At 37.1% G+C, this 13,502-nt stretch overlaps 1 protein-coding gene across 1 annotated transcript; it reads left to right on the forward strand.

Moving 5' to 3' along the window:
• Positions 1 to 700: 700 nt before the first annotated feature.
• On the forward strand, positions 701 to 11,176 carry LOC123875818 (O-acyltransferase like protein-like). The gene is made up of 12 exons (XM_045921863.1): positions 701 to 776; positions 4,211 to 4,350; positions 4,573 to 4,924; positions 5,712 to 5,829; positions 6,270 to 6,354; positions 6,885 to 7,051; positions 7,304 to 7,492; positions 8,069 to 8,248; positions 8,570 to 8,714; positions 9,535 to 9,721; positions 10,057 to 10,199; positions 11,023 to 11,176. Exons 1-12 carry the CDS (start codon positions 701 to 703, stop codon positions 11,152 to 11,154), a joined length of 1,914 nt encoding a protein of 637 aa, XP_045777819.1. The 3' UTR covers positions 11,155 to 11,176.
• The last annotated feature ends 2,326 nt before the right edge of the window (positions 11,177 to 13,502 follow it).

Below are 13,502 nucleotides of genomic sequence, written 5' to 3' on the forward strand. Positions count from 1 at the left end.
ACTTACTTTATATTCCAGTTTTCCTTGATCTACAGTAGACCGATAAAAAATTTGAATTTTAAGTGTTCTGGTAAGTCATAGTTAATAACTCAAAATTAAAAAAACCCCCGACACAAAAACTTCTTATAAGAAAACTAGTAAAGAGCTGATAACTTTCAAACAACAAAATTCAAAATATTTTTATTCAATTTACTTACACTTTAACTTTTACAAGTAGGTACTTTTGAATCGTCAAGTGCATCTACCACTGGTTCCGGAATGTATATCCTGCCTAGAAGAACCAGGACGAAACTCGGCGGTTGCTCTTTTCAAAGATACAACCACTAATAAGACCACATCGCTTGCCACTGCGCTAGGGAGGCCGTCAAAAGTAGGATTTAGGTTTTGAAATATCCAAACGGAACTCTTCCATTTTCCGGGATAAGGAATAGCCTAGATCCGTATACGGGATGCAAGTTATCTCTGCACCAAATACTTACATGATGTTTGCGACTTATCCACGCCGGATGACATTACTTTTAATCCCGTCCCCTTGGCACAATTCGAGTACGGAACCCTAAAAATACCTCGAAAGATCTAGGTACATCATATTAATAGAGAATCAAATCAACAACGGTTAAAATCAAACAAAGGAACAAGACGTTAAGACGTTTTTATGCTCGTGATAATTATTTAAAGATATTTTTGTTTAATTAACAAAATGCATCTTAAAGTATGTGTTTGTATCTCAGTATTTTGGTTCGGTCAGAGTTTTGGAGTTATATACCATTTGAATGGTAAGTTCAATTTTCATACATTATAACTGAAAAGCTGGCGAACAAAACGGCACCAAATTAAATTTTTACTACAAGAGAAGCAAAAACTGAAAGAAAGCTGTTGAAACTTTACTGTAATTACGCCATTTTGATGGAAATACTCTTTCGGCTTCTGTGTTTCGTAATCATCTTATCTTATCTTAATAAATCTTAAACGCAAGAGTGAATAGGCATCTTCTAGACAAGCGCACGCTAACCTAGATCTCATCATTGCTTTTTGTTAACAGGGCTCTCTCCGTCACTCGTTTCCACTCGTTTCATACAATCGTAGTTCCAATTTCATTTGAATGTTAAGCAACCAAAGTCCATGAAATTTTGCAGACATATTCTAGAAACTAATATCTGTGTCTGTGGTGTTTTAGATTTTTATAAAAATATGTACTTTTAAAATTACAGGGGCTCAAAGATTTGTATGAAAATTTTAAGACCGCGTAACTTTGAAACCGAATATTTTAACAGAAATCTGGAAAACCACAGACATAGATATTAGTTTCTAGAATATATGTGCAAAATTTCATGGACTTTGGTTGCTTAATATTCAAATGAAATTGGAACTACGATTATATGAAACGAGTGGAAACGAGTGACGGAGAGAGCCCTCTTAAGCGTGTTTATTTGACGACAGTCATCAAGCTTACCTAGCAATTAAAAAAATTCACAAAGGGCTCAATTTTAACACAGCTTTAGGCCTTTTTATTTGGAAATAACTTTAGATTAATTGTACTCAATGCTCAAACTCACGACCATTGGCATTTAGCAGTTTTTAGGCCGTTTTGCTTAGTTTCGTTTCGTTTTGATTCGTATTCAGTGGGCCAAAAACATACGGATAGTAAAAAAAAATATTGATCAGAAGTGCGATTATACCGTTTTGTTCCCCGGCTTTTCAATTGATCCATTTTGTCTTTATCATCATCATATTAGCCTGCGGATATCCACTGCTAAACATAGGACTTCCCTAGGGAGCGCTACCACGCGCTGTCGTCAGCATTCCTCATCCAGCCGCTTCCACCAAACCACTACCGTCTCTAACTACGTCTCTACTACTAGACTATCACCGGTCCATAGGATTTTATATTTTACTTACTGTCTATGACTTAATTACTAAAATTAACTAAAAGTAATTCTTAAAATGTAATTAACTAGAGGATGCCCGTGACTTCGTCTGCGTGGATTTAGATTTTTATAGATCCCGTGGGAACAGTTTGATTTTCCGGGATAAAAAGTTGCCTATTTCGATTATAGGAACGCAAGCTACTTCGATACCAAACATACAAATCGGTTAACTGGATGGATCTTAAGGAATCCCGCGGGAACTCTTTGATTTTCCGGGATAAAAAGTAGCCTATATCCGTCCCCGGGATTAAGCTAACCCTGTACCAAACGTCAGAATCGGTTACACCGATGGGCCGTGAAAAGGTAGCAGACAGACAGACAGACACACTTTCGCATTTATAATATTAGTATGGAGGGTTCATTTTTAAATTTTATCTACGGACTATAAAATAAGTTTCGCATGAGGGCTCTCTCCGTCACTCGTTTCATACAATCGTAGTTCCAATTTCATTTGAATACTAGCTGATGCCCGCAGCTTCGCCCGCGTGGATTGGTCAGATCCCCTGCAGCATCAGGATTGAGGAGTTGGACTCCAAATTTTTTATGAAACAATGTCGCAAAGTTCCTCTATCGATTAAAAAAGAAATGACGCAAATCGGTTCAGAAATCTCGGAGATTTCGGTGTACATAGGTAGAAAAACACAACTCCCTTTTTGAAAGTCGGTTAAAAAAGTAGCCTATTTTACGCCCTGGTCAATCCTTTACTTGCCTGTGAAAGTCCCGTCAAAATCGGTTCAGCCGTTCCAAAGATTAGCCTTTTCAAACAGACAGACAGACAGACAGACAGACAGACAGACAAAAATTTTGAAAACGTGTGATTCAGTTATGGTATCGTTCAAATAACCATATGAGCTTAATATGAGGTAGTTATTTCGAAATTACAGACAGACACTCCAATTTTATTTATTAGTAAGTATTAGTAAGTATAGATTAAGCAACCAAAGTCCATGAAATGCAGACATATTCTAGAAACTAATATCTGTGTCTGTGGTGTTTTAGATTTTTCTAAAAATATGTAGTTTTAAAATTACAGGAGCTCAAAGATTTGTATGATAATTTTTAAGACCGCGTAACTTTAAACCGAATATTTTAACAGAAATCTGGAAAACCATAGACATAGATATTAGTTTCTAGAATATGTTTGCAAAATTTCATGGACTTTGGTTGCTTAATATTCAAATGAAATTGGAACTACGATTGTATGAAACGAGTGACGGAGAGAGCCCTCTTAAGTAATCAAGTAATGTTTTGATTTTATAATTTTAATAATATTTTGCGGAATACTTACCTAGACACTAAAAAAGTTGCATAAGTAAGTAGATAGGTACCTACTTGGGTTATTCTTATTTACCTTTGAATATTAAGCAACCAAAGTCCATGAAATGCAGACATATTCTAGAAACTAATATCTGTGTCTGTGGTGTTTTAGATTTTTCTAAAAATATGTAGTTTTAAAATTACAGGAGCTCAAAGATTTGTATGATAATTTTTAAGACCGCGTAACTTTAAACCGAATATTTTAACAGAAATCTGGAAAACCATAGACATAGATATTAGTTTCTAGAATATGTTTGCAAAATTTCATGGACTTTGGTTGCTTAATATTCAAATGAAATTGGAACTACGATTGTATGAAACGAGTGACGGAGAGAGCCCTCTTAAGTAATCAAGTAATGTTTTGATTTTATAATTTTAATATTTTGCGGAATACTTACCTAGACACTAAAAAAGTTGCATAAGTAAGTAGATAGGTACCTACTTGGGTTATTCTTATTTACATTAATATTATTATCCTCGGTTTGAAATATGGTATGGTTATTATACCTAGAAATTCCACAAACAAAACAAGATAAAGTTCAACATTCAATCACTTACTCATAATAAACGCTGAAATATATAGTAAGTAAAGTTGTTTTTCAATCGCCTGGAATATTTTTATAATATTATACCTTCTTAGTGTTCTTAGGTACTATATTTAGTTATCTACGCTGAATAGCTACGCTCATAATATCTTGAAACCCTAATTATGAACGCAAAATGTGTCCCTTTATTGACATACTTTCCTATACTTACACTTACTTATATACTTACTTACCTATATTTTTAATATGAAAATGAATAATAGATGTAGTAGGTACTTACATCATAATGATTTTGGTACGAAACGCAATACTTAACAATTATTTATTGGAAAGACGCAGTGCAGAGGTTGTAGATGAGTTAATTGCTCTATAAGATTGTTACGTTACGTTGTCTTCTTATTCTATTATCTGCTCTTTCAGAAACGGAGTATGAACGACTGCCTCGATTGTTCGGTCTGGAGAACTATGAGAAATGCATGGAAGACCCTGGAGGCATCTACTGCGTGGCCAATTTAGAGCTCTATGCTGACTTGAAAAATGAGCTGTACACGCTCATCCAGGTAGCTATTTAGTCTAAAATGCATTTAAAAAACAAAAACGTGCAGACTTTTACAAAACTGTTGGGGCGCTGCAGCTACTTAAGAAAATAATGACTGATCTCAAACCGAACTCATCAGATTTAATGAGTACATGCCGTTTCAAAATTACCTATTAGCTCTTTGATTGCAGGAATAAGTATGGATAGCATTAAGTATTTTTAAGTGAAAATTATTGATTTCCAGGAGTATTCCGAATTTGCATTGAAACACTACAACTATTCAAGAATAGACAGAGGCGTCTGTGTAACTCAGACATGCAAGTCATACGCCAAATATGTAGGCTTAGATATAAACAGGGATCTACGAAAGGTCCTTGAGGGATGCCTCAACGAAACTATAGTCAACAAGTACAATTTAATGGCAAGAATGTATAACATGAACTGTGTATCAGAAAAAGACAAGGATCAACTTAATTTGGACTACACTGATTATATATTTCTTGGCGTATTTATTATTTTACTTGTGCTCTGCTTGGTCGGAAGCTATTGTGAGATCTATTCAAATGATAAAAATAATGAACTGAATCATAAGAAAGGTTAGTTTTGCAACTTAACCATCAATTATCGTTAATTTCAAAACCGCAATAGCTTAAAAGCTTAGGGATCGGATTGGAATTCATTCTCTAGACTCAAAGCTTCAAGTACCACGCTTTGGAATACCTAGTTATTACTTAAGCCGCTATTTCGCATGCTTCACACTTAGCTGAAGGGCAAAGGGGGCTAAAAGTACTAATGCTTCGTTTAATATTAAAATGCAGAACCACTTTTTTTGTCTACCATTTTTTCCCCTGGCCTGTCTTACATTTTGCAGTAAGGTATAATTACTGCCCTCTTAATCTTTTTCTTAATTTGTCTGATAAAATCTATCCTTAACACTTCGACGTTTTCTCTCTATTTTTTCTTCGGCATTATCAATCGATTGATGTCCACAGCTGGAGTTAAGTCTCTTGTTGGGACTTCCACATGCCACGGTTTTCCAGCTTGTCATTCCAGCACCTTGGGATCCCAATTTCTATCAGTTTTTTGAGCTGGAAGGCTCTGTCCATTGCCACTTCAAATTCATGACCCGTCGAGCTATGTCAGCTACTCTGCTTCTTCTACTGATCTCCATTTCTTATTTGATCACGTAGGGAAACTCATTTTTCACGTAGGGAAAAGGCATTTTTTCCTTCGAAAGGTCCTAGTATCCTAATATTTTCGCATTCTTTTGCGTATTGTTTTAAATTTAGATTTACTTTACTATCTCTTAAACACACACGTAAACTCTCATAACTGCCATTATTAATTGCTTAGTGAAATTTGTATTCAAATTTATTTTTTCAGGTGTGTCAGGCAAAGATATATTATTATGTTTCTCTATCCCTCGAAACTACAAGGGATTGACTACAATAGGAGAAAGTGATCCTAGGGTGAATATTTTCAAAAGTATTCATGCCCTTCGGTGAGTTATTACTTACTACTACATAGGTAGTACTTACTTCTACAGTACTACTACATAAGTTACTACTGCATAATATTACCCTAAAATTATTAAGGCATTTTGTACATTACAAGAAAATTACTTATGCCTTTTAAGAAATGTCTTGTAATTAGAATTGAAATAAAAAAATATCGAAAAAAGGGGGAAATCGGGGTTTTGACAAACTAAGATAACTATACTGAGTAGGGTATCCATAGAGATATTATATAATCCTTCATCCAAGAGGGTATCATATAAAAGGGCTTTACATGTACACTCTTAAACTTCTACAAACAAAGTCAGTTTTGCGGTTCGTTAACAAAAGTGATTCTTACCATTTCACTTCTGTAGTACGGAACCCTCGATGCACGAGTCTAACTCGCACTTGGCCGGTTTTTTATTATAGAATACTGATTTTGCAGGACAATAGTGACATTCTTCACGGCGAGTGCCCATACTGCGCTTTTAATCAGCGACTTTACTGCCGATCCTCACAGCTTCGAAAAGGTAATTCTGAAACTACCATACCTGTAAGTGCCTTTACCTGAACTTAGATATCACGGAAAGTGAAAGTCTGTTATTTAAAATGGGTTCTATTTGGACCACTACACAGTACCAACAACACTTTGTGATACTGGAACGAAATATCGACAGCTCAAAATCATCAAATTAATCCGTTATCTACATTATGTACAGGGTGTAAGTTGTAACCCTGGCAAAAACGAAAACGAGTGATAGTAGTGATGATTACTGATAAGATACCATAAAAAAAACTTCGACATTTTTTTTTAATCCTGTATTTTTGAAAGTTCACAATATATTGCAAATAAAACAAATAAAGTCAATGCCGTGTCGTGGGGCATTGCTCCAAGTTTTGCAAGCTACATTGTATAGCGTGCAAGACTTGGGTTTGAAAAATACTCACTAAACTTAAAATCACTAAAATTAAAAGATAAGTCAAGTGGTTATTGGTATCCAGGCGTTCTGGTTACACCCTGCATTATTTAGAGATATTAAAGTAAACGATAATCTCACAGGCCTACGAATATGTAGACAAGCGGATCGCGTTCAGCGGCACCAACATAGTCCAGGTGTTCTTCTTCTTCACCGGCATGCTGCTCACGTACTTCATGCAGGTCTCCGCGGAGACGCGCCAGGTGACGTGGAACATGATACCGAAGATCATATTTGGGAGATGGTGGAGGTAAGGGATGAAGAAATAAATTGATATAATTTTGTAGTACTAAAGTCAAAAGATTAAAAACCTGAAGCCCATGAATTTGTGGCTACATCACAAAAAAATTAAAATGCGTCCAAGAACAATTAATTAGCTTACTGAATCACATAAAAGATGGCACTATTCGTAATTAACTTGCAGTGTTGGACATATAAATGCTACGGAACTTTTCGCGTGCGAATCCGACCCACATTTGACCGGTTTGTTTTATATTTTTAGGTTAACACCCTCAGCAGCAATGGTGGTAGGGTTCTCAGCGACCTGGATGCGGCACCTCAGCAGTGGTCCGTTGTGGCACACCCACATCACCCACGGCTCGTCGGCACAATGCCGGCGGTTCTTCTGGGCCCACGTCCTGTATCTCAACAACTACATCCCTGAAGACACGTTTTGCGTTTTCCAGACATGGTGAGTTTTTATGGTTTTGGATTAATTATGCTGCGTAGGGGGCTTTCTGTGAGGCTCAGACCACGGCTTAGGATGATTTTGGGATGGATGGGTTTGGTTGGACTTGATTACGCCCCATACGCCCTCGAGGCCGTGTCTGGAGTATGGTGAATACAAAACTTAAACCGTTACAAATGTAATATCTAATGACTAGACTCACGTCATTTTAGTCAGAGTATGCCCGACGAGAAGAAGCGTCTGCTCGCGAGGCGGTACGGATGAGTAACTCTTACACAAATAAACCCGTATAAAACCGTAAAAAAATAATTTATTTAAAACCCCTGTATTTTAAAAAGTTCACAATGAATTGCAAATAAAATATCTGACTGACGCTAACAGTCAACGAACGTTGCGTAGATAGATACCGTGAGGTCTATAGGTACATTGCGGGTTTGAAAAATTACTATATCATAAAAGTACAAGTATAAGGCAAATGGTTATTCGTATTGGATTGCGTTTGGGTAGTATAATATTATCGGTGCTAAGCTTTCGCTAGCGTTCTGATAACACCCTATTTGATGGATTTGTTTGTTTCAGGTATATAGCAGCAGACATGCAGCTGTTCATTGTGGGCATCTTAATACACTTTGCGATCAGGAATCGGAGCACGAGGTTTAAGATAACCACCCTGACCGCCCTCCTGCTGCTCGGGATGGCCAGCCCAGCGCTGCACGTGTGGTGGTTGGATCTCGATGCATTTTTCATGCAGAAACCTGAGTATGTACCAAAAGGTCGACCATTTCACAGACCGTGTGGAAAATCACGTAAAAAGCTTCTTCATTATGCTAGAACTGTTTAAAGTGGCTTGTGAAAAATCACGAAGAAAATAACACAAAGTTTGAAAATAATTACATTTACTCCCGCTCTATCATGTGCGCACGGTCACCGCCCCGAGCTAAGACGCTAAAGAGTGTGCGAGCGAGAACACTCGCATCGCTACGTGTTAAAAAGATGAAAAAACTGAGGATTTTTTTTCTCTTTTTAACACTGTACGACTGTATTTCATACAAGTGACTGTTTTGTTTGCTTTCGTTACAGAGTATGCCGAACACTCTCCGACGCAAACTTCCGCAAGCTGCACACGCTGGGTCATAACAACTTGTCCGGTTTCATCATTGGCCTGGCTGCAGGCTACTTTGTCTACTACCTGCAACAGAACAAACTGGAATATTCCAACTTTAAGGTATTTGTCAGATGTCATGCAAAAAGCAATGATGAGGATTGTCCGTCGCGTCGCAGGAAAAACGGAAGCTGGAAAGGCATTCCAACATTAGCGGATAAATCATCCGCTAATGTTGGAATGATTCTCTATCTGATCTGATCAGATCTGAATCAGATCTATTGACTCTAATGCATCGAGTTGGTACTTAGCAGAGTCTTCCTGAACGCGTATCTAGTACTCTATGCCAGACAGAACCGAGCCTGATACAGAGCGAGGCGTTGTATTGTTTGAAGTACTGCTTCAGGATAGGTACCAAGTTTTTCGGCAGTTATTTGACTCAACTGTTTGAGGTTGGGTGAGATGTCGATACCCAAGACCTGGACGCGTTTGGAACCCTCGTACCTTTAGTTTTAAGTTTCCTTCATTAATTATCACCACTAAATCATCTTAAAAATCTAACAATTCTGACCATCAAAAGGAGTAAATTGCACCAACTTTGAATAAATGATTTTAGTTGAGTTAATTTCAATGTGGTCATTTTCTTATTTTTTTAAAGAATATTAGCCATGTTAAATGACTTATATTCCTCTTTCCTCTCCAACTAAGCGTCAGGCTTGTGCTAGGAGTAGGTACGACAATAGTGCAACGGGCGGGGTTTGAACCATCGACCTTTCGGTTTTCAGTCCACTCCTTTACCGGTTGAGCTATTGAGGCTCTATCTTGGGATGAATAAACACGTTGTGTTTTAGCGGCATTAGACTTGCAAAATTAATTATTTCTGGTAAACTATGGCAGTTTTCTTTATATTTTGTGTTGCTTCTAATATTCCTTCTTCATTCAGATTGGCAACTTCATCTGCTGGTGTTCAATACCGATGTACATTCTGTTGGTATACTGCGGCAGTCTGTTTTTCATTGACGGTGAACGCCCGTCCATTGCGCTCAGAATGTTGTACGCGGGAACAAATAGAGCCATCGTTGGTTTTCTTGTGGCATTTGGGGCAGTGGGGAGTACGTTGAAATTTAATGGTGAGTTTTCGGATTTGTTGGGAGTTGACTCCACAGTTTGCATGTGCGTGGAAAAAAGGGAAAAAATGGATTTTAAAAGGGGGGAAAAGTAGTTTATATCCATCTCCAGGATGCGAGCTATATACCATACCAAATAAAAGATGCCCGCGACTTTTTAAAAATCCTGTGGGAACTCTTTAATTATTCCGAGACCTAAAGGACGTATAACATCTACATCTTATGCCCGTCTGCGGAATGGAATGTATCTCTGCATCAAACGTCAAAATCTGTGAAAAGCTAACAGACAGACAGACACACTTTCGCATTTATAATATTAAGTATGGATTTACTTGCAGGAATGTCTAAGGCCGTCATGGAGTGGCCGGGCTGGGTGCTGCCGAGCCGGCTGTCGTACAGCGTGTATTTGCTGCACACTGTATTCATTGAGCTAAGCTTAGGAATCCGAACTCAGCTGACGCCTGTGTCTTTCTATAATACGGTAAGAACTCAGCAACACAACTATAGCATTTCTAAGGCCATGGACAAGTCTAGCAAAAATCTAGATACCTTCCAGTCAAAAGTGAATAGGCATCTTCTAGGTCAGCGTGTTAGGCTCCATCATCACTAGCCAGAATTTCTGATTGCAGCCAAGCGCTAGTCTATAAATTAAATAAAAGGTATTTGTATGTTCCTTTGTATGTTCATGTGTATTTTTACCCAACTGCGCCAAAACCAAAAGGAAAGTTATGATTTTAGCAGTCTATGTATGTTAGTAGGTTTGTATTTATGTGTGTCCCACTATAGCGTCTATACTACTGAGCCGATTTTGATAAATCAGCTGTCAATCGATCCGTTATTATGGGTCGGGTGACATGGGCTACATTTTATACGAAAAAAATCGACCTGACGGATGTTGCCATCCAGAAAAGTGGGGATCTCCAAAATTTTTTTTTTGCTGTTGTATCGAGTGGGTTATAAATTGAAAGAAGAAAAATTCTAGGTCATAAATATAAATATAGTGCAATTTTAAAATACATTGAGCGACAGATAAACAATTTTACTATCGGCCGAACCTAATAATCAATCTATCTTTAATCTGTCGATAAGTAACCAAGCAACTTTGTCAAAAAAGATCATATTATAATTCTTGACAAATAACAATTAATGCTAACTAACTAAACTAATGCTAAGATACTTATTGACAGATTACAGATAGATAAGTTATTAATTTCGGTCGTTAATCTATCGCTATCTATCGGCAGTTCGCGGGTAGTAGTTGGGTTTAGTGCTGTTTAACTTTATCTTGTTATTTTAATTTCTAGTTCCTCATGGCCGTTGGGGTGTTCGTGGTGACTCACGTGGTGGCGGTGCCCTTCCACCTCCTAGTGGAGGCGCCCACCATCAAACTCCTCAAACTCACCTCCAGCGAGAAAACAGAAAAGAAATTGAATTAGTTTTAGATTTTCTTTGTTATTCACTTTCGTTGTAATTACAATAGGTATATTAAATGTATTAATTTAAGGCTATCTTTAACCGTGAAATACATTAAGTAGGTACCAACGTACTTAACTCGTTTCATTTTCTTGATCTACAGGAAACATAAAAATATCTCCTACGCATAATGTACCACAATCTATTGTTATGATCGGTTCACTTAGTTTTATGATCTTATCGTTTTTTTGCATTCCATCAGCCTGTAAGCGTCCACTGCTGGACATAGGCCTTTCCAAAAGCGCGCCACCAAACACGATCCTTCGATTCCCTCAACTACAGCCCGCCTACTTTTTTATTAGTATAGAATCATTGAGTTTTAGAATGATATATGATTGCCTCATTTTCATTTTAGGCTTTCATACTTCCAATACCTACTACTTATATTAATGGGAAATCGGAACACATAAATGGATAATATGCCGGTTTCCTAATTTCTTACGATCCTACTATTATTATAAACACGAAAGTTTGTAAGTAATGTATGGATGGATGTTTGTTACTAACGCAAAAACTACAGGATGGATTTGGCTGTTTGGAATGGAGATAGATTCTACCCTGGATTAACACATACTTAGGCTACTTTTTATCCCGGAAAATCAATGAGTTCCCATGGGATTTTTAAAAACCTATACCCCTGGGAACGAAGTCGCGGGTATTAGCTATTGTGATATATAAATAATTAATATCACATGTTCTAATGCGGTAGCACATAGGCCAAAGGCCCGTTTAAAAGGCCAAAGGTTTTTAACCACTAAGTAGGTAGATACCAGGTATCGGGGTGATTTAAAGATTCAATAAAATACTTGATAGTTAATAAAAATATATTATGCCATTATTTTATTTTACCTACATACATGTTATACCCTGCCTCAAAATCACTAGACAATTAATCCAACAATTGATCTTATATCTAAGTACTTAAATATTTTTTATTCAACTAGATCCTTCACGCCATAAAACTTACTTAAACGCACTGAATAGGTAGCGGTTAAATGATTCGGTTTACTTTCCAACTACGAGTTAATAAGTAAGTAATACGACTATGTATATTTCCTTCAACTCAGGTCGATTTTATTGATATTTCCTCTGAAATTGATTCACATTATTCCCAATTTTGCACATTTATTGATTCATTATCTATCTTTAAAAAAATTATAACTATGTGTAGTGTGTACCTAAATATCACACTAATATTATAAAGGCGAAAGTTTGTATGTGTGTGTCTGTGTGTGTGTGTGTGTGTGTGTGTGTGTGTGTGTGTGTGTGTGTGTGTGTGCGTGTGTGTGTGTGTGTGTGTGTGTGAGTGTGTGTGTGTGTGTGTGTGTGTGTGTGTGTATGTTTGTTACTCCTTCACGCAAAAACCACTGGACGGATTTGGCTGAAATTCAGAATGGAGATAGATAATATCCTGGATTAGCACATAGGTTACTTTTTATCCCGGAAAATCAAAGAGTTCCCACGGGATTTCAAAAAACCTAAATTCACGTAGGCGAAGTCGCGGGCATCGGCTAGTCTAAAATATGTAACAAAAATTGCAATAAATAATGCTAAGTAAGTAATTTTATATCCGTGATTTATATGTAGATGTCAAACTAATAAACATTCAAATGACTTCAACGCGTATAGATAATATTCATTACGATCGTAGCTGTCTTCTTTTGAAGAAACAAATTACGAGTTTACTCATAGTTGGTAGTCAATGGACTAAGATAGATGCCACGCCTCGGTTCCATTCACCTCTACCGGTGTGCGTTTCGCCTTAAGTAAATTATTTTACGCTTAATCTATCCACAGAGAGATGGCAATCATGGGGCTCTCTCTGTTAAACTCCCATACAAATGACAAAGACAAAAATCATAAGAAAAATAAAACCGACTTCAAAAACCACAAACACTGGTTTTTGAAGTCGGTTAAGAAGGCAGTGGACATTAACCATATTCGCCAATCACAGATATTATGTTATCCTACTACGTAGTACGGAAAACATAGTCTATGTTTGTGATTGGATTGGTGAAATGGTTAACGCCCACTGACTTTTTATAACCCCCGACCCAAAAAGAGGGGTGTTATAAGTTTGACGTGTGTATCTGTGTGTCTGTGTATCTGTGTATCTGTGTATCTGTGTATCTGTCTGTGGCATCGTAGCGCCTAAACGAATGAACCGATCTTAATTTAGTTTTTTTTGTTTGAAAGGTGGCTTGATCGAGAGTGTTCTTAGCTATAATCTAAAAAAATTGGTTCAGCCGTTTAAGAGTTATCAGCTCTTTTCTAGTTTTCTTGTAGAAAAGAAGGTTAGATAACCGTTAGG

Source organism: Maniola jurtina, chromosome 20 (genome assembly GCF_905333055.1).
Source record: "Maniola jurtina chromosome 20, ilManJurt1.1, whole genome shotgun sequence".
Lineage (NCBI taxonomy): Eukaryota > Metazoa > Arthropoda > Insecta > Lepidoptera > Nymphalidae > Maniola > Maniola jurtina.